The sequence below is a fragment of the Ischnura elegans genome, chromosome 6 (assembly GCF_921293095.1).
Source record: "Ischnura elegans chromosome 6, ioIscEleg1.1, whole genome shotgun sequence".
Classification (NCBI taxonomy): domain Eukaryota; kingdom Metazoa; phylum Arthropoda; class Insecta; order Odonata; family Coenagrionidae; genus Ischnura; species Ischnura elegans.
Genome location: NC_060251.1, coordinates 24963608 through 24984716, shown reverse-complemented (window position 1 = coordinate 24984716; position 21109 = coordinate 24963608). Strand labels below are relative to the sequence as shown.

Genomic DNA, 21109 nt, shown 5'->3' with positions numbered 1-21109 from the left:
ATGAAAGTTACACTTCATGGTAGGTGTAATTGATTAGGGATGTTTTGATGTTAAACACCCTGGGCCCCTCCATATTTCTACAAATGACTTCCCTCACCACTTTACAGCCCCTATTAATTCTCCTGCTGGTAAGTTCTTTAACTGCCCATGGTATGATATCTGTATTTAAATTTCGATGGAGAGATTTAAATGTGTACATTATATGGTGGAAATCAAGTTGAAGTTCCTTTTGAATTTCTGAATTCTGTTTTAATTTATGCATGGAAAGTTTATAAATGGTTATTTTTGTACTCTTTCCTTATAGGGAAGATGCTATGATGGAGTACTTGAAAATAGCCCAGGATTTGGAAATGTACGGTGTTAATTATTTTGAAATTCGCAACAAAAAAGGCACAGAATTGTGGCTTGGAGTGGATGCTCTAGGCTTGAACATTTATGAAAAGGATGATAAGTGAGTATTTATAATTAAAAATTATTTGCTGCTTGACTCAAAATGCTGTTTTTAATTCTTGAATCCTAGTCTCATTCTTTTTGATAATTTCCTTATGAACTGTTGAAAGATTTTAGTTAACATTTTTTTCTTAAAATCACTGCATTTTCAGAGCTGGTGTTTATACAGCCCTAAAACTAAGCAAAAATACTTATATTAATGCAAGTGGTTTCAATTACATTTTGACTTTTATATTATGTTGATATTCTAATTTTTCCTAATTATCAGTTATCGCACTAAATTTGATTCATAAAGTTTTGGAAAAGGGTTTTATGTGGTCGCATCCTTATATTGTTTGTCTTGTTTAATTTTATCACAGGCTTACACCAAAGATTGGTTTCCCGTGGTCTGAAATCCGCAATATTTCCTTCAATGATCGCAAGTTCATCATTAAACCAATTGATAAGAAAGCCCCAGACTTTGTGTTTTTCGCTCCTCGAGTACGCATCAACAAGCGCATCCTGGCATTATGCATGGGTAACCATGAACTTTACATGAGGAGACGCAAGCCAGATACTATTGATGTCCAGCAAATGAAGGCCCAGGCACGAGAAGAGAAAATTGCAAAGCAGTTGCAGAGGTAAGGAACCATTTTGGTTTCATTATTTCTACTCTTATTCGAATCTGGATTGGCTGTTGTGTAATAGCTTAAGGTTTGTTAACTTCTGGTGAAATTCTTGGAGCATAATTTTGCTTTAACTGCCAATTACATGTGTCAATCCTATTTTCATTCATCCTCTCGCTAATTTATTAATGCCCTGTATTAGTTCTAATTCAGTTACCTTTAAACTTGATTTGTGAAGATGGAAGCTTAATCCTAAATAGCAATTATATGAATGAAACTATATCAGGATTGTTATATTCCATTCCCATGTTTTACCTTACCTGCTCTCTACAAGTGTCTTCATCAATGTTTCGATAATTGAAGCTTGAATTGTATTGACTGTTTTACCTCCTTTGGGATTGTTACAGTGAAAGGAAATGAGGGTAATCATGAAAAAAATCAGGGGATTTGAAATGGGTGGGGCTTATATTAAGTGATTCTCATCCATGGAATCAGGAAAAAATTCAAGTAATGATATGTAAATGAAAAGAACAGCCACGCTGTTGGCTGGCTGAGGGCCTTAATTTTTATCGCTTTCATTCAACTGAAATTCAGTTATAAGTTACTCAATTAATACCATTCAGGGAAATAAATATCTGGAATGGAAGTCATGAAAATATCAGACTCCAGGGAATTAAAGTAAATAGACAAAAATGTGGGTTTAGAATTACAGTAAGTCCTCGTTCTACGTCACCCCATTTAACGTCATTTCGCGATAACGTCACGAAAATTTTGAGACCGTCATTCGTTTATCGCTCCTTCACTTCGCGATAATGTCAAGTCTTTTAAATTTCGCGCGAAAAAAAAGGTGAAGTGGCGGGCGTTGCAGGTTGTTCGTTTTATGGGCGGTAGTACAGCAAGCAAGTCTAAGCAAAGTGTAAAACGGTGTGCTTTAATTGCGATTACGGTTTTAGCAAAAATTTCTGCAAAATGAATTCTTGCGTAGGTGCGCAAGGTTTTACTTGAAATAATGGTTTTCAGGAACCTAAAAAGTGATTTTAAGGCATTTTTCCGTGTAGAACTCGGAGTTTTTGCCGTCACTTTTTTCACCGAGTTCACAATAATTTTGGTTCCTGTAACTGCGACGATGTTTCAGCGATGATGATGCCCAGGCGACGCTCGCCCGGGCGACCACCATAGCGAAGCCGAAAAGCAAATGCTGGAAGATACAAAAATGGAGAAGGATTTACGTCACTGCTGCTATTGTCGTCGATGAAGACAGGAACTCGTATTTATGCGATAGTTTGGCATTCCCACTGTAAAAAATGCCCCAGATTTGATACGCTAACATTTTTTTCGCGTAGGAATTGTGAGGTCTAGGAACCGATATTCAATTTTTACATTGTTTTTATGGGATATTATGCTTCGATTAACGTCATTTCGTTTATCGTCACATTTTTCAGGAACGGTAAGTGACGTTAAAGGAGGACTCACTGTATTGCGTTTGAGCTTTGTGGTGGGCATTATGTTGTCAACATGGCTTGGTGGCTTGGGGTAGTGTTGACTGAGTGCTACTTCACTCCTACTCCTTGAATTTATTTCTCAGTATTCCTTGCTGAATTTTTCTAAAGAATCCCTTTACACATCTGCTTGGCATTAACATAAATTCAGGGGAATTAAAAAAAAATTCAGAATGGAAATTGGGGAAAAGTCTAGGAAATTATAATGATAGAAAGTACGTATGAACCCCTGTCACTGTTTTTCTATGTATTCATTGGCTCATAAGCTGCAACAATGGTATGTACTGATTTAAATGAGAGTGTAAAAAGGGGGGATTTGTGATAGGATTTTTGATTTCACCTTAGGTTAATGAGGCCTGGTGGTCCACTTTTCCTCTATCCCAGGCCTCATGTAACTCATAGAGGTTTTTGCAAAGAGAGACCATTTAAAGAGTTTTACGTATTTATAGATTTTTGTATTATTATTGTAGTTCCTTTTTTTGTATCCAGCTTTTCTTTCGAGGGGATGTTAGTAACATACATAAGAATATTGGGAGGGATCATAGAATTTCCTAGTTCAATGAGATTAGTGGACGCTTTTCACGTAGCCCCTGGCTGTGCTTGTCTTTCTTCACCCGGGCATACTCACTCCTTTCATCTCCTGATGATATGTCCTTTGTTTCACCTTAGAGGTCTGCACTTTAGTAGCATCATCCTGTCTCACAGGTCCATTCATGGTCATTTATGTGACGAACTCATTATCTCAAAGGGGTAAGGGTTCTCATAAGTAGGGCCCTCACTCATTGTCACTTTCAAATGAGTTTTTGCTCACTCCCTTACACTCCTTCATCACAGCATTCAATTATCGCTGGTGTCCTGACTCATATTCCATGTTAAACTTCTTTCCTTGTATTATTCCTGTTAAGTTGGAAGATAGCTGGTTCTTTTGTCCAAAAACAAGTCATTGTTGTAAGTCCCTTGATCTGAATGAAAGCTTAGTTTTTCAATAAGTCTAACTTATTGAATGCTGCAATCGGTCACAAGTCCTAAATGTCATAGATAGAATGAGTAAATAAAATAACAACTAAACCAATTTCACTATATCTAGCAGGGTAGATCATGTATCGATACCTCCACTGCATAAATGCTCAACAACCGCCCACCGATTCAAATCCGCTCATCTAGATAGCCCTTATAATACTAGATGAGCGAATTTGATTCAGTGGGCGATTGTTGAGCGTTTATGCAGTGGAGATATCGATATTCTCAACAATTTGGTCATAGAATTTTGAGTGATTAGTTAACGGTGAAATCTATTTGATTTCCATTGTATGCACGTATTGACATCAATTTCTCTGTGCAGGGAGAAGCTTCAGCTTGAAATTGCCGCAAGGGAGCGGGCAGAGAAGAAGCAGCAAGAGTACGAGGAGCGTTTACGCAGCATGCAAGAGGAGATGGAGAAGAGGCAAAAAGATCTTAACGAGGCCCAAGATATGATTCGTCGCCTTGAGGAGCAGCTGAGGCAGTTGCAGTCAGCCAAGGAGGAACTTGAGGCCAGGCAAAATGAACTCCAGGTAAAGCATTGACAGCATTCATCTGGTTTCCTAGGTGTTTCATGCTAATCTGTGATTATCAACTGTGTGAAGCATTTGTCCCCATAACTAAGGCTGCAGTTTACCTAATTGATGCAATGATAGCGGAAGCAATATCACTGCCACTTGAAAATGTTTGGTGCCAGTTTTTTTTTAATGTCTTGCGAAAATTTTGCTGGTTAATTAATTCACGCAGTTTAAGTTACAATGTAAAAATGTCCATTATTTTAAACTGTATTATTTTAATGTCTCTTTCAGCCACTCTCAAGTTAAGGCTATAGCTGTATAAAGTTATTGGTAACACTAATCATGCATTTAAAAACCAACCACTAATATAAAAAATACCTCTGAAAACAATTCAATTTTATTTTTTTTATTGTTACCTTCCATTCCGTATTTGGGAATCTAAAATTTGGTATAAATCTTGGTTGGAACTTTTCAAAGTTAATATTAATGAATTTAACATTGGTCCATAGTACATTTAAATATTGTATTAGTGTAAATTTAGTGAGATATTTATTCCAAATTAATTTGCAATGCGTTGCACAAATTTATGGAAGCCCAGGTTATATTATTATTATAATTATTTTTTTTTAATTCTCGATTCCCATAGTTTCCTTTCATTGTTAAAGACCAAAATTCTAATAATTTTCATTGCATGCTTGTGAGCTTAGGTGGTTACTAATAATACCCCTACTTGCCAGACCAAGGGTCATAGACACAAAAATCTCCTGGATTATATATCAGATTCCCAGGGCGTACATTTGCTCATCGTGTTCAGTTCATTGTTAACCCTTTCGCGCCGGACATTGGGTGGAGCCGACGGGTATTTTCAAAGGCGTAACACCTGACGTCGGGTATAGCTGTTGTGGATTTTTCAAAGCAGACGACTGGACATCGGCTCTGGCTGATGCGAGGGAAGCGAAGTGATCGCTAAGGTAGCAATTGTCGGATTCATTCAGACCCGGTTTGAGACCCAGGTTAGCGACCCAGCTTAGGGTCACTCCTCGGCAATTAAGCCTGACCCTCCCAATGATTTATGACCATCCTCACCGCAGGAATCCATTGCGAAGTGGTTATGTTTTCAATATCTTTTTCAGTGATATATTTTATTGCTTTTTACAATTTTTCATACTTTGAAATGAATTCTTCATTTTGTTCTGTGCCCAAGCAATTTTTAAACGAAATTTTAGTGCTAAAAATAACGGACTTCCAGACTTATAGCCTTTAAATCTTGTATTTACTAACTTTGTTGCTATTAACCCTAGAAACCCGTTTGAAATTCCACAATGCTTAAAAAAATATTAGTAATTCTTTTAGAAGAGTAAATTATTGAAAATCAACTACAAATAATGTTTGGTTGAAAAAAACACTTGTTACACATTGTTGACCGTGGATTAGTGCTATTAGGGTTAGAGGGTCTAGCCTCCTAGCACAAAAAGTTTTCCTATTTAAGGCGCTGGCAGGAAAGGGTTGAGAAGCATTATGTAGTGGTTAATACAAACATTTACAAGGTTAATAGAGTTATGCTATCTGCTTTCTCCAAAGTGTTGAATAATTTCACTGTATACATTTTAAATGAGGTGTGCTTATAATGTATTAATTGATTGGTATTTTTCTTCAGCGAATGATGGAGAGATTGGAGGAGAGCAAGGAAATGGAAGCTGCAGAAAGGCTGAAGCTGGAGGAAGAAATCAAATACAAGCAGGAGGAAGTCATGCGCATTCAGACAGAAGTAGAAATGAAGGATGAGGAGACACGCAGACTTCAGGTATTCTTGCCTTTCATCTTCCTGCCCACTATGACAAATGCTGCCTGTAATGAACTAGCATTATATTTCCTCTTGCTTTTCATTCATGTCATTCAATTCATGTCAATTCATTTTACATGTGCTCGAATTTATAATCATCTGCCTCATAAACTTAAAAGAATTTCTGAATTAGTCAATTTTAAAAGGCAATTAAAGGTCTTTTCTTCTTGAGAATGCCTTTATAGCATTGCTGAGTATTATGAACTGTAAATTTTAGGAATGTATGTATGTTATGTGTGTTTTTATGGAATGATTATTTATGTTTCTCTCTAATGTAATGAGATATTTAAGACTATATTATAATTATTATTTAAAAATGTAAATCTATGGATAAGGAGAGATGTGGTCATATGCTCAATATTCTCTCTCAAGTTATATTAATTGCCAAAATTTCCTTGACAATTTCTGAGAAAATAATTTTTCTATTATCAATAGTAAAAGTTCATGGTTGGTAAATGTCATGTTTTTTTAAAAGAATATGTATTTGACAGTCATTTTAAATATTTTATCAATGCAGTCTGTATTGTAGTTGGATGCCCCCATTCATGTACAGAATTACTTTTATCATTGCATCATATAGCTTATTACACTATTTTTATTCATGTGTCCTATTGTCTATCTTCCACACTCTTATGTGTCATATATGTCTCCTCTGTTGCCCTATTTCTTTGCCCAACCACATTCACCTCGTAGTACTATCTCAATGCATGCATGTTTTACTTCTGTGTATATCCTAAAACAAATAATAATTATCATTGGACAACATATAAACTTTAAGAGACAAACCCTGCTTCATTCTCCAATTTTGAGAAAAAATTGAGCTTTATTCTTAATTCTGTTGAGAAATGTTGGGGATCTTAGCATACTTTCAGCCATCCTTTAAATTTGTGGCGGTATTTTATTATGTTACTTAAGGTTAACAGCAATTTTTTTGCCTCTTTATTTTTTGTCATCTTTCATGTATCTCTAGTCTTGGGTTTTTTAATCTAAAAAATTATTATTATATGTTATTTGAAACAACAATTTCTTGATTTTTTTTATTCTGCAATCAGTTGTTTAGGCTGCATAAGGCTTAAAATCTCTGGAGAGTAGGGCAAACATAGCACAAAACTTGTGTAAGAGACTCAATCTTAACTATGGCTGAGTTTCCAAGAAAAATAGGTGTGAACTGTTGTCTCGGGTTGGTTTTCAAGCTGGATGAGAAATTGGTAACTTGAATCTTAAAAGTAAATGTATTCTCTGTTGTAAGATTCACATACTGAAACTTACGTAAAAAAATCAACAAACAGCAATGCACATGGTAACTTAGAGAAATAAACATTGTAATTACATGCACATATATACCAACATGAACCTTTCATGAATGAGCCTGTATGGTAAATGATTTTTTGATTGTCCAGGCCTCAGGTTGTTAAATTTGCATAACTCATTTGACATACTTTTGCACAATGACAACAGGAAGAGGTGGAGGAGGCCAGGCGCAAGCAGGAGGAGGTGAAGATGGCACTGATGGCTGCCACGACGACGCCACAGCACCACCACCTCGAGGAGGATGAGAACGGTGAGAATGACGAGATGCCCAACGGTGACGTCAGCAAGGACCTTCAAACAGACGATGCCATTGTCGATCCAGTGGAGGAGCGAAGAACCTTGGCTGAGAGGAACGAGAGGCTGCACAGTCAACTTAAGGTATGGGGTGTGCCCATTCAGTCTGTCCAATTACATTCATTGGATCCACTCACATCTTAAACATTTAATTTCTTGAGGTTTAGATAAATGTTATTATTTGCCTAATGTTTTCTCATATGCTGGGGGAAAACTTTTGCTACTAATTCTCAATCATATAAAAGTTATAAAAAATCTAGTTGTAAGTAAACAACATCAAGTATAAAAATGCTTGCCATTAATCCATGAATGCTTTCATACAGCACTGTTTTCCTTGCTCGTTCTTAAAACACAACAACATTGCAAATTTTAGCAGGCGAGTGAGTACATTAGTGGAGGGAATAAGGTTTGTTTGTTCTCTCATTTATTGAGGAACGTCAGAATTGTATATTTAAATGCATTTGTTTAAAATAACTATGACTCCAAAGCAAGATTATTTTCATGACATGTTTGTTTAGGGTGAAACCTATCCTCAAGACCAAATTTTTTCCCCACAACAGAATCCTAATCGTGACTCACAATATTGTAGATGTTGGTACAGGTTCACAGGAATGAGGGTAAAAGTTGAATCCTTCCTCACACAATATCTATGACAATTTAATATTCACAAAAATTAAGAACACTTACTTAAAGTTGGTGTCCCCATTCCAAAAGTTTGTTTTCACCTAAGATTCTATTCATTTCAAATGTAAGCACAACTATGTTTTTATCAACAGTGTGTGTTTAATATTGAATAATTATTTCATCACTTCAAGGATGTCTTATGTACTTTGACTCGGTTAGCTGTGTACACTCTTAATAACTAGAGGTGAAATCTTGTGCAGATCTTCGGTAAAGAAACACGCTCACTATTCTTATACATTTGTGATTTTGTTTGCACTTTTCTGTTAATTATATTAATTCCTATCTCAATGGAGAAGTATTCAATAGTAGAGACGTACAGTACAAAGTTTGTGTTATTTATTAGAGGTGCATGTGTTTCAATTCTCTCTTGAACTTTTATGTTTGATTTGGCCAAATTGTCTTCGTCAAATTTTTTTGTAATTGGCTAGATCTCTGTTGAAACATGATGAAGAAAAGGTTTTAAGTGTACCTCATCCTATAAAACTATCGTAATTTTAAAGTTGCTATGTTTAAATCATGTCTCAGTCTTCCTCACACTTCAAGTGTAATTTCCCTGTGATGAAATAAGATTTCAAATGCAACTTTACCCCTGAATGTTTCAATATTTCTGATATTCATGTTTAAATTTTCTGTTGCAGGCTCTTAAGCAAGATTTGGCCCAGACCAGGGATGAAACAAAGGAAACGCCAATGGACCGCATCCACAGAGAAAACGTTCGCCAGGGTAGGGATAAGTACAAGACTCTGCGTGAAATCCGCAAAGGGAACACCAAGCGACGAGTGGACCAGTTTGAAAATATGTAAACAAAGCAATAATATTGGATGGATAGAGAGAGCCTAGGTGAGAGAGATATAGAGAGGATGCGTGGCAGATGGAGAAATCATATTTTTGGTATTATTGCATTTCTTGAGGAACTCAGTCGTCCGTCTGCCTTGAAATGGTTGAAATTAACACCACCCCCCACTGAACTGTTGTGAAGTGGCTCATGTTGTATGCTGACTCTTGAAACAAAATAACAATTTTGCTGCGTAAACACTTTGTGAATTGTGATAAGAGCTGAGCAGTTATTTTGCGCAGTACGAATTGAATGAATAATTAGAATGTCTGGTGGAGTATAGTGATGGAACCCTGTTAGAAATACATTTAGAAATTAAACATAAAAAGCTATTTGAATGATGGTGAAGGTTTGCAAACTTTCCCGTGCAGTTGGGGTGATGTATAGTGTGAATGGTTATTAGCGAGAAAATAACTTTTTTTTATGAATAGTTAAATATGAATGTTGAAGTTGGCTCAACTGTGTGGGGGATGAATATTCGTGGTGAAGGAAAAAGCACTTATTAGTGGCCTTGGCAAGATTTGCTGTTAAGAACCCTTATAAAAAATAACCCCTTTTTTATACATGGATGAATGACTGCATTCAACTTTGTTATTGATTGGATTGATTAGTTAGTCCTATTTTCAATTTGCATCCATCACCAGAATTCTGCTTAGATTTCTTTTTCTTCAGTTTTCAGAAATTTAATCCGCTTCTTTGGTAAGGTCAATTGGCTAAATGTGTGATCCTTAAGTAAGTGTTGTAAATGAACAATTTTAGTTAAATTATATATCTTGTGTAACTAATTTTGTTACCCCTTTATGAGGCTTGCATCTCTTTGTATACTTAACCATACTCATTTTCTGCCTTCAGGAACGCAAATTGTTCCCGAGTCTTCATTGCATCCTCAACCGTGTATGTGTAATTATTTTGTAGCATTCCAGAAAAGTATTTTGTCAAAAATATTTCGAAACATAATCTAATTTATGTTTTTTTGCCTTTCACTTGGCATTTTGTGTTTACCCTAGTTTTCTTGTTGAGAGTTCATTTCTATATTGGTCCTTGTTTTTGAATGTGTGTTTTTTGCTTTGGCATTGCTCTTACAACTCTGTGCATTTTTGATCAATTTTCTACAGTCTTTTACGATTTTTATAGCCCAGAGTAATATACATTCTCATCGCCTTATTACTCTTCTTACACCTTCAGTAATTTATTTTTGGGTGTAGTGTTTAAACCTGTTTGAAAACTATATGGGTTGATGCCTGACGATTTGTTCTTCAAAAAACAAATTTAGCTTATATATCATTTGGATGCTGAATGTGGTGCTAGACCAGTTGAATCATGGTATATTTAATACATATCATGGAGGAACATTCTTCGTTGAGGTTCTTAGAGAGAAATGGTCATTCTGAACAGAAGAGAAGCATCTCGCCCATTTTCACGCTGGGATAGTGCAAAAACATTGCTTTTTTCCTCTATCTATTCTTTGAAGACTTCAAAAATATCAAAACATCATTGAATTTTGTGAATGGTGCTCATTTGTGTAAATAGTTCTTTACATCGTTCTCACAGACTCTTTAATAGGGCTGTTTGCTTTTGTCAAACCAAGCCTTAGAATTTTATGCTACTATCCTTAAACACTCGCTCATCAATAAACTATTGTTACACGTCTATCGTTGAAAACTTCTACTCAGTGTGCATCTATGAGAGACATTTTTGAAACCGAGTTGCCTTTCTTAACAGGAAACAAATCAAGGTAGCAGCAATGGGTACTTATTTGCTAGTGTCAGTTTTTTTATTGTCTTAGTAAACTTGAAGTTGGAGACAGTTGTTGAAATAAGAATGGCAGTTGATGCCTCAGTCCTGATATCTACCTGGTTGCCTTGTATTAAGTTCCTGTTTGTTGTTACTCTTAAGCTAATTTTTATATAAACTTCATTCATAATGGCTTTCCTGACAAATTTCAGGTTATGTATCTAATTTCTCTTTTTGGTATGGGATGTATGTCTTATCTTATTACAACAAGGAAAGTGGAACCTGACATAACCTAGTGAGTAGCTTCACTGACAAGACAATTTGTAATACATCGGGGCTGATGGGGAAAAAGTGTTACAAAAAGGAATCAAGCAATTTCTTTGGAAAGTAAAGAATATTTCGTCCAAAAGTAAGCATGAATTTGTGAAATAATTTTTTAAGTGCTTTATGTACAATGGATATTAAAATTTGAAATCTATTAAATTTGTTTGTTATTTAAGTACCATGAAGGCAATTTGAGAGTTTTTACTTGTTAAACTCCTTGGCTGAAATAAAACAATGCCTCTTTAATTTTTCCTTCTTAATCATCGTTTTTCCCAGGTAATATTTGTAATCATCTGTTTGCAGGCTTGTTATAGCTGGAGGAAGCATGTTTTATAAGGTGATCCTTGTGCTTTGGCATCTCTAGTCATACACAATTGAACTGCTAACTGCAGAAAAGCATCATATCCAACTTTGCTAACTTTACAGGAGTGAGGAAAAACCTAGTAAGCGCATATATATCACATGTATAATATTTTTGTTTGGTATGACTGGGAATTTGGAGCTTTTATGTGCTTATAAAATAAGTAAAATATTTTAAGAGAGTTGGGTATAAATTTTTTTGTATTAAGGACATGTTTCTTTTCTGCCGTAGACAAGAATATTTTAAGGTATTTTATGGAGAACAATTGGAATGCAAACAATTTATTTTGTAAAAATTTATTTGAATGAAGAAAAACATTGTTTGGCTACATTATTTCAGTTTTCATATTCTTTGAGATATTCCATTTTTTTGCTAATTAGAACTACATACTGTTGAATAAGCTTTATTGATAGGAGCCTGGATTGATTCTTCTGCATTCCTTAGTCTAAAATAATCCATTGTCAAGCAGGCGATGTTCATGTTACAGTGTACCATGTGGTGCTTTTTAAATGAAAAATTCATTTCTCTGTATTTTAAAATAAGTCCTTTTTTTGTTGTTTTTTTTGTCAATTATTTTTTCTTGTGTACTAGTTCAACATTGAGCACACCTTGTAAGCCCCCTTACTGCCATCACCTTCATAGTAGATAAAGGTTGTACATTCCTTAATTGAAAGATTAGTTGCACCAAAGCAGTTAATAGTGAGCTTTCTGAGGTAATAGGTGTCTTGGACAGGAATACAAGGGATACAGGATGCAAATAAAGTGAACTGGATGTTAGTTCACGCATCTGCCATGGCTAGCAGGCAGCTGTTTACTGCAGAAAAGGAACTAGTCCTGGACTACACAATATTGAAGGCATTGTCATGCTAATAACAATATGCAGACATGTTTCCTTTTTGTAGAAAACGTTGAGTATTGCACTTAGCAACAGCTTAAAGAAAAATCGTCCAGCTTGGACATGATGCCTTTCTGCAGTGAGTGATGCAATTATGGTGTTGATTTTCCAAAATAAAATTAATCTTGGAATGTGGTTGCTGCTTACAGAATGAAAACCATTAGAAATGGCAAGAAAATGTCAAATTTCTTTGGAATGATTGGAAACTCTTTGCCAATGAATTGCTACATCATAGGAATAAATGCTTAAGATTTTCATTTATTTTAACAAACAAGACACTGTTCCTAGTTTCGTAATTAGTAGAATTTCGTGGAAGAATATTTTAGAAGAGGTTAAGTGTGTCTCTGGTTGTCAAGTTTTCATATTGGAAAGCTGTGACTATATTTGTATCCCTGATTTTCTGAAATGTACCATTCACTTGGGACAAAAATGGATTATTTGAAAGGGGAGTACCAGTTGAAGAGGTAGTTATTGGTACCTACTGAAAATGATGTATGTACATACATATTTGACTATTGATTAGAATAACTTCCAGAAACTTGCAGAGTAAACTATTGAAACTGGGCCTCGGTGATTACTTGTAAAGGATTTTTGAAGTAACATAAAAATTTTGTCCATTTAACTTAGTCATTAGTCGAGACATTTATTTTCCTTATGTTTTCTTATATGAATAGGCACTAAAGTAATGTCTTTGATAGAAGGTGGAAGAAGAAGCTGATGTGTAAATGCTCCTTAGAAAAAAAATCTAATTTACAAACATCATTACTTGATAATTAATGTGAGAAACGGAAATTCCTAATTTTCATGGGCGAAGAAAATGTTTTTTTAATTTTGGTTGAAATTTCTTACTTATTTTAAATAGCACTTTGATGATTGGTTCATTACTATGGGATACACCATGGGGTCATTCTCTTAGACCAGAAATCGCAATTATTTAAAAGAATGCAGTACACAGAAAGGAAAGATGAGCTACGGTGAAAAAAATCTTCCCAATTCAGCTATTCTATTATAATTTTCCAATGAGAGAAATATTATTTCTCCTTGATTAATTTTTCCTTTGCTGAGTAGGCTATTTTTAAATATGTGCACTATCAAAAAATTATTTTCATAAGCAAGACATTGAGTTAGCTGAAAAAAAATTAGAACATTTTTAAACACAAGACCATTTACTCTGACCTAAAATAAATAAATAATTGTTGATAATTTCAGGTGTTAACCCAATGTACAGAAAAAGTCACATTAATAAGCGTTAGTGTAACATAGTTAGGTAGTTATATATATGAAGCATATAAACATTAATAAGCATTATTTAACACGTTAAAAAAGTAAAATAGCAGTTGAAAAGTAAATTTTAAAGATCAGAGGAAAACTGGTCGCCACCGAAATAAAAATCAGTTGCATGCATTCTGCTGCAAATTAGTAACTTGAATAAAATATGGCTAAAGTTGCCTCTCCCCTTTCAAGTTAGTGAAGTCATCAGATCTCTGGTTCATCACACAATTCGGATGCTGGACCGATCAGTGTTGGATACAGAAAAAAACTCATTGGGGGGGCACAAAATATATCTTAAGCTACCTTTACTTTTATTGTAATCAAAAAATAATCAAGTCGTATGCAAAGGTTTAGAAAGTTTTATTTGAACCAATTATTCACATGTACAAGACCATGCAATCTTATGATGGAGAGGAAAGAATTATTTTTATCATAGTAATCTGCTGATTAAGGTAGATTTACATGGAGCATTTTTCGAATCTCCAGCCTGTCTGAATGCTGGAAGTATTTTTGTTTGTGAAGATTTTCTTTGTGTATATGACTTCTCTGTGGAAGCATTTTCCGATGCTACAAGATTCCACGCGGCATGGGTATACTGAGAGTACTCAGTGGTGGAAATGGCTCTTTGAAGAGACCTATTACATTATTTGGAGCAGAGGCTCATGCGGCAGTAACTGCTGGAAATCGTGTTTGAATTTTGAAATTAGTATAATGGAAGGCTGCACGATAGTGGTTTATTGTGATAAAAGTGCTGTATTTTAATACTTATGCTTTGCAGAAAATTACTATTTAAGTATTCTGCCGATTAAGGCAGGTTTCCATGGTAGAAGTAGGTTACGGTTATAAGTATTCTGGCAGTCTTCTCTACCTTCATGGACTTCCCTCTTATAATCACAAAAAGGCGTACTTCTTTGTATTCTATACAAATATCCTATTACCTTCCTACCTCTTCTCCGTTTACTCAACATTCTACCCAAGGGGACTGCATAGAGGAGACCCAATTCCATCTCACAGACGGTTGATTTCTGTTGCGAATTCGGTCGCATTTCAATCGGTTTTCAAAAATGTCCGCGGCGGGGTGATGAGTGAAATGCGATCCTTTTTTCGCCCTTATTTTGCATAATAATGATTGTAAAAGCATGGAAAAGTCGTTAATTTGATAGATCACATCATTATCTATATAAATTTGGGTTAACACCCGCTAATTATGCCTTATTTCGCCGTGAAACTCGGATCAATTTGTCCGTCAGCGACACGAGTGGCGACTTTTGTAAACACATTTAAATGCGCGAGGGTGAGTACACATTTGGAGGCCGACTTGAGGATCCTCTTTTTTAGTATTCGTGATTCTACCATTCCGAATAGCGGGTAGGAGATGTTGAAAACATCCCCTACCCGCTGCTCATCACTCGCTCCATCCCATACCTTCCGTCTCATCTGGAAGCCGCCTCTCCTCACCCACTATGCCCAGCATTTCGTCGTTCCTCTCCCTCTCCTCCCCCATCACATTCTTAATTATTCTCCAGACCCCGCTTGTTAGTACTCGCTTCGTCTCAGGGGCGCAGCTAAGAATTTAGGCTAGGGGAGGTTTTAGGCGCAACTAATACTTTGGGGTATGGGGGTATTGCATACCCGTCAGGGTAAATGGGAGTTGCGGGGGCCCTCCACCATAAAAATTTTAAGATTAATGATTCAAAATGACTAGCTTTACCGCTTTATGAGAGATATTTTATTAATCCTAACACTATTCTATGAGTAATAGTGATCCATTAAGTAAAGTGGATTAAACTTAAAAATTTCCCTGAGCTCTGAGGGGAGTTTTATCCCCATAAAAGCCCCCTCGCTGCGCCACTGCTTCGTCTATCCTCCTCCTAGTCCTTTTAGCCTCGAAGAAATTAGCATTCGTCAAGCGAATTGTGGGAAGATTTCGGATTAGAAAGTAAAAGAAAGGTCCCATTTCGCACTCGTCCGACCGCTCCTTGAATATGCAGCGAGCGTATGGGATCCGGTGTAGAAAGACAAACCGCGAGCTGAATAAAATACAAAGGAAGGCTGTGCGTTTCGTAAAAAACTGCTATGGGTGTACAGACAGCGTTACCCAGATGTTAAGCGAATTAGGCTGGGAGCCGCTGGAGACTCGGAGGCTGCGCGCTCGGCTTAGATTGTTAGAACGATTGAGAATGAATATCTTTACGAGCGACAACGAGAACATAATATTATAGCTCCACTATACTTCCAGGTCCGGCAGAAGCGATAAATTAAGAGAGATATTTTGCCGAACGCATAGATATGCGAATTCCTTTTTCCCCCGAACCGTGAAAGGTCTGCAATAAATGCCACTCATAATTTCGTTTGAGCATTTCCTTTTTATGTGCAAATGGCTGGTGTCCTAACACCCCCTGCCACACGCCTTTTAGGCGCCTTACGGGGTACTATGTAGATGAATCCTTCGTATTTCCTCTGCATGTTCCTTCTCTTTGCCCACCGTGTCCAGAATTCCGTCGCTCCTTTCATATCCATCCATTCACCTATTCCAATCATACTCAATCCCAAAAATTAGGGTATAAAATGCCAATATAGAGGTCTCTTAACTTCGGGAACTTAATCAAAAAGTTGTGAAATGATTGCTACTATGATTTCAAAATATAACCATGGTATAACCTTTCGTAATGCTGCATCGCAGTCAGTAGTCGCATCTGCTTTCGTACTTGTAGGTGTGATGCATAGCCATATCGCAAAGAATATAATGCCCTCTCAGCAAAACAATCGTGAAATCATTCAATCTGATGTTAACTCCATATGGGAGAAGTCTGTTGCTAAGTTGATGATTATCGCGTTCTTCAATAATTTTGTACGTGCTACTGAATGGATTTCTCGATATGATTTGGATGACACTGCAGGTGATACGCACGCCTTGAGAGTACATCCAACTTCCATAAACAAGCGAATCCAGAACTGGCCTCACTGTTGTGTCAAACATCTTGGGTACTACGCTTGAGTAATAGATAATCAATTTTAAGCATTAATCGCGGGAGAAGCATGTATGGACCTCCCTTTTTTCGACGATTTAATCGCAAAAAACTTATTTTATCAGCTTGAAATTTTTGGTATTATCAAGGCAGACCCAGGGAGGAGAGTGCTAAAAACTGATCCAAATTATTACGAACGGTTAATCTCGATCGGTTGTCAACGCGATCGAAATTAGTTGTGCGTGAAAACTTTATTTCCGACGGCTTTATGAGCCCTTCTATTGAGTCGGAACGAAAATTTTCAAAAGCAATAAATTCCAATCGCGTTGAAAATTATAGGAATCAACCTGCTCAGAATGAAAACCGATCGGAATAATTTCGGTCATTGTCGAACATATCCCCCCTGGCCAAATTCGCTTGTTTCTCAAATTTCAAAAATTTACATCTGTATTTTCTTCGATTCAATTTTTTCATGTTTGAGAAATAGGCAAGTGTTGAGAAAGTTATTTCCTGTATACTCTGGAAATTTCAAAGCAAGTATAAGTTTGAAGCGATTAATCCGTCACCAAAAAAAATAAAATACGACCGGTCAGGTGTAGGCACATAGCCAGAAATTAAGTTCGGGAAGGGCTTGTGTGGTATGCGGGTCGCGTTTTCTGGTAATTTGCCGTCAAATCGCAGGCACAGTAACCTCTGGCGGTTATAACAGATGTATACAGTTGGGAGGCGCGCGCCCTCCCTTGCGGGTCCACCCGTATTGCCAACATTGCAAAACCGCAATTGTAATTTTTTTATATCATAAGATGGCAGTCTTTTACATGTGTATAATCACTTTAAATAAAATTTTCTTATACTCTGCCTTATACTGGATAATTTTTATTACGATTAAAGTAAAGACAACCCAAGATATATTTTACACCCCCCTTGAGTTTTTTTCTGTATCCGCTACTGATAGTAACTAAATCCATTTATTTCATGATATAAGTTATAAATTTCGTCAATGTGATGCTGAATGTTAAATTCTTCTTTTGCTACTACTGACTGAATGGCTGTAGTAACTTCTGATTGGAATCCGTAGGCATTTGATTCCGAAATTCGCCTGACTTTTTGAATCATTTTAAACTCTTGGTCTATTGCGGCGTATTTAATACAATCCGATTTTGAGAAAAACACTTTTTGCAGATCAATTATTTCAGATCAGATTAATGAATACATTCGTATTCGAATTTATGTTTTTCTTTATGTTTTTCTTCCCGCTAGAAAATTCTGAGGATATTTCTTATAAAAAATTGTCTCTTCATATGCAAACCAAGCTGCATTCAATTGATGCATTGCGGCAAAAACAACGTTGTGGGATACTTGGTCAAAAGATAGTTACTTCTAGGCTCCTGAGCGGATATATCGCGGGCTGTCGCCATAAGGGAAAAAATTTCGTCTTAAATGAAATATAACGAATAAATAGAACGAGCGCCTCTTTCGCTGATCCAATTCTTTTCGTGCTGTCCTTACTGCTGCATCCGTTTTCCTCTAATGTGCTGCCAAAATAGCTGAATTGCTCAACCTACTCAAATCTTGCCTACCTACTGTTATCTGGAGTATCACATTTCTAGCTTGCGGTGCTTCGCAAAACTGCGTAATCTTGGATGAGGAGAATTTTAAATTAGTATCTGCTACGCATTAAAAAATATTATTTCTGACGTGGGTTTCGATTTTTTGTTTCAGGAATTTCAAGATTTTTGTGTATTTAAAACCTAGGTCCCAAAATATATTTCTAAAGTGTGGAATATGCCTACTAAGATTATTTTTCAACAAGTCTTTGCCACTGAATTTCACAAAGTTTATCTTTCAGCCATTCATTTTGTTCGATAGCTGAATGCCTCTGCCGATACCGATATTCTATCGTGGCGTATTAATGGTTTAAAACAAACATTATCATATTGATATATTTCATGTAGAACCCACCATTGTCCACATTTTATTTTCTTATATTTAGAAATTTTCTGTCTTATATTTAGAAATTTTCCCTCAGCAGAGGCGCAGCTAGGTATAATGGCAAGGGGGGGGGGGGAGATTTAGGCGCAAATAATACTGGGGAGTTAGGGGGTATATAGTACCTGCCAGGGTAAGCAGGAGGTGCAGGGGCCCTCCCTCAGAAAATTTTAAAATAAATGTTTCATAGTAATGAGTTTTACGGCTTTCTGAGGGACATTTTATTAATCCTTAAGTCTTATCAATCCAATTACGTAAAATAAATTGAACTTCAAAATTTCTCTGAGTTCCGGGGGGGGGGGGGGGAAGTCATCCCCCAAAACCCCCTCTCTCGCTGCGCCACTGTCCGTCATTGCCCTCTAAAAAGTAAAATTCTTAAATTTGAAATACGAGGGAGTGTTGGGAGAGGGATACGAGTGGAGCAAGGTCGCTTCCTGAAAATTTTAAGATGATATATTGAGTTTTAAATTAGTCAAACGTCGCGAAAATAGACTAAATACTACGGGTATGAGGCGACCACGAGCGTGGATTTTGATGCTAAAAGTACGCATGTACAGGGCCAGAACTAGGAGTTGTGTCAGGTGGGGCACAGATCAGTTTGCCGCCCCCCTCTTCTGATCCCCACCGCCACCGCCCTGCCCCTCCTCCACCGATAAAATATAATACATCCGTAAGCTATTTTTTTGTGATGCGATAGTTTAAATTCCTCAACTTATGTTTGATGTTAAGAAGTTTTATTAATATTATAGTTTAATAATTTATAAATTAACGATTACTGTTGAATAATTTAATTAGAAAAATTAAATAATTTTAATGATAAACTTTTCAAATCTTGCCGCCCCCTGAAATCTGCCGCCCGGGGTACATGCCCCACCCCCCTTTGCCCTGGTCCTGCCCCTGCCCCTCCCTTGTAGTTCCGGGCCTGCGTATGAATTACGGTGCACGAATCATGATTTCGATGAACGGTGGTTGTCGAATTCTCTTTCGTTTGATCTCTGCGACGCAGCTGGTGCCGTTGCATTGTGATGAATAAATATGTCTTTAAATGCTGTCATGTTGTCTCTCATCGCTGGTCCCCGCAATGTTAACGGAAGATGGAACATGAAACAGTAACAGTTTTCTGCAACACCCTCAGTAAGCTTTGGCGATGCTTTTTGCAGCTACAGCTAATCTCGAAAATAGAGAGCAAGTGCTTTCTTCACCTCGCAGTTTCTTATCAATGCTTCGCAAATTTACCCGACAAGATGATGAGAAATGGAACATTTGTTCATTTTGATGTATTTTTTCATCTTGTTTATTGTTTAATTATTTATAAATTAATAATTATTGCTGAATAATTCGTTTAAAAATTACATAAACTTTTCAAATCTTGCCACCCCCTGAAATCTGCCACCCGGGGCACGTGCCCCCTTTCAGTGGCGCAGCAAGGAGGTGGTTTTTGGGGATAAACCCCCCCAGAGCTCAGAGAAATATTTAAGTTAAATCTATTTTACTTAAATGGATTAGTATTGCTTATAGAATAGTGTGAGGATTGACAAAATATCCCTCAGATGGCCGTAAAACTCAGCATTTTGAACCATTTATCTTAATTTTTTTCTGGCGGATGGTCCCCGCACCTCCCGTTACCCTGGCGGGTATACCATACCCCCAGACACCCCAGTATTAGTTGCGCCTAAAACCCCTCCCAGCCTTAATTCCTAGCTGCGCCTCTGCCCCCTTTGCCCCTCCCTAGTTCCTGGCCTGCGTATGAATTACGTTGCACGAATCATGATTTCGATGAAAGGTGGTTTTCGACTTCTGTTGCGTTTGATCTCCGAAATATTCTACCGGTATGGGTTTTGTTTGTCAATAGAGTGGTATCCTATTATTTTTTATTGCCTAAATCGAAAGATTATTACTCCTGGAGTACGTATTTCACGCTTTTAGATTTTTAAATGACGATTTCTATTTTTCGCGATTAAATGAAAAGTGAAAATTTTCAAGCTTGCGAAAACGTGACGGCTAAGTATGAATGATGGGAAAACACCGTGTGACGTCGTTCTGGTTCCCGCTGCCCCAGGTGAGGTGACCTTGGGGCGAGGCTTTGAGCGCTAATACGACGCAGGATGCTAGCAGGTAGCAGAGTACCCTGCTAGCTGGTAGCGCTTGGCTTCCGACCTAAGCCAGTTTTAATAGGTGATTATTAAGACATGTTTCCTTGAGCTCTGTGCCTCATGCATGCATTGGTAATCTCAGACGATGTAAAACTCCTATCTACTCGTATAGAAACTAGGTCCCTGTGACGTCACGTGGAGTGGCATAGCATGGGCGCCAATCTGGCCTTTTTCAAATGAGGATAAAATTGATCATTGCCATTCGTCTAAAACCAAATAATTTGTATAGTATGAATACACTAATGGTAGGTAACGAATCGCAATCAATGCCTTTCGTTTTCTTTGATCAAGGAAACTACCCTATTCACAATACGACTTACTCCTTTTCACTCTGTCAGAAAATCCTCTTCTCT

At 36.9% G+C, this 21109-nt stretch overlaps 1 protein-coding gene across 2 annotated transcripts in view; it reads left to right on the top strand.

Annotated features, from left to right (window-relative positions):
• Positions 1–11276, top strand: part of LOC124160200 (moesin/ezrin/radixin homolog 1) — a 189808-nt gene extending 178532 nt beyond the window's left edge. For both annotated transcript variants that reach the window (XM_046535981.1, XM_046535980.1), the window contains 6 exons: positions 305–451; positions 810–1070; positions 3897–4107; positions 5750–5896; positions 7394–7624; positions 8863–11276. In XM_046535981.1, coding sequence (XP_046391937.1) covers positions 305–451; positions 810–1070; positions 3897–4107; positions 5750–5896; positions 7394–7624; positions 8863–9027 — 1162 coding nt within the window. In that variant the 3' untranslated portion in view covers positions 9028–11276. The remainder of the gene's footprint in view (positions 1–304; positions 452–809; positions 1071–3896; positions 4108–5749; positions 5897–7393; positions 7625–8862) is intronic.
• Positions 11277–21109: the final 9833 nt, after the last annotated feature.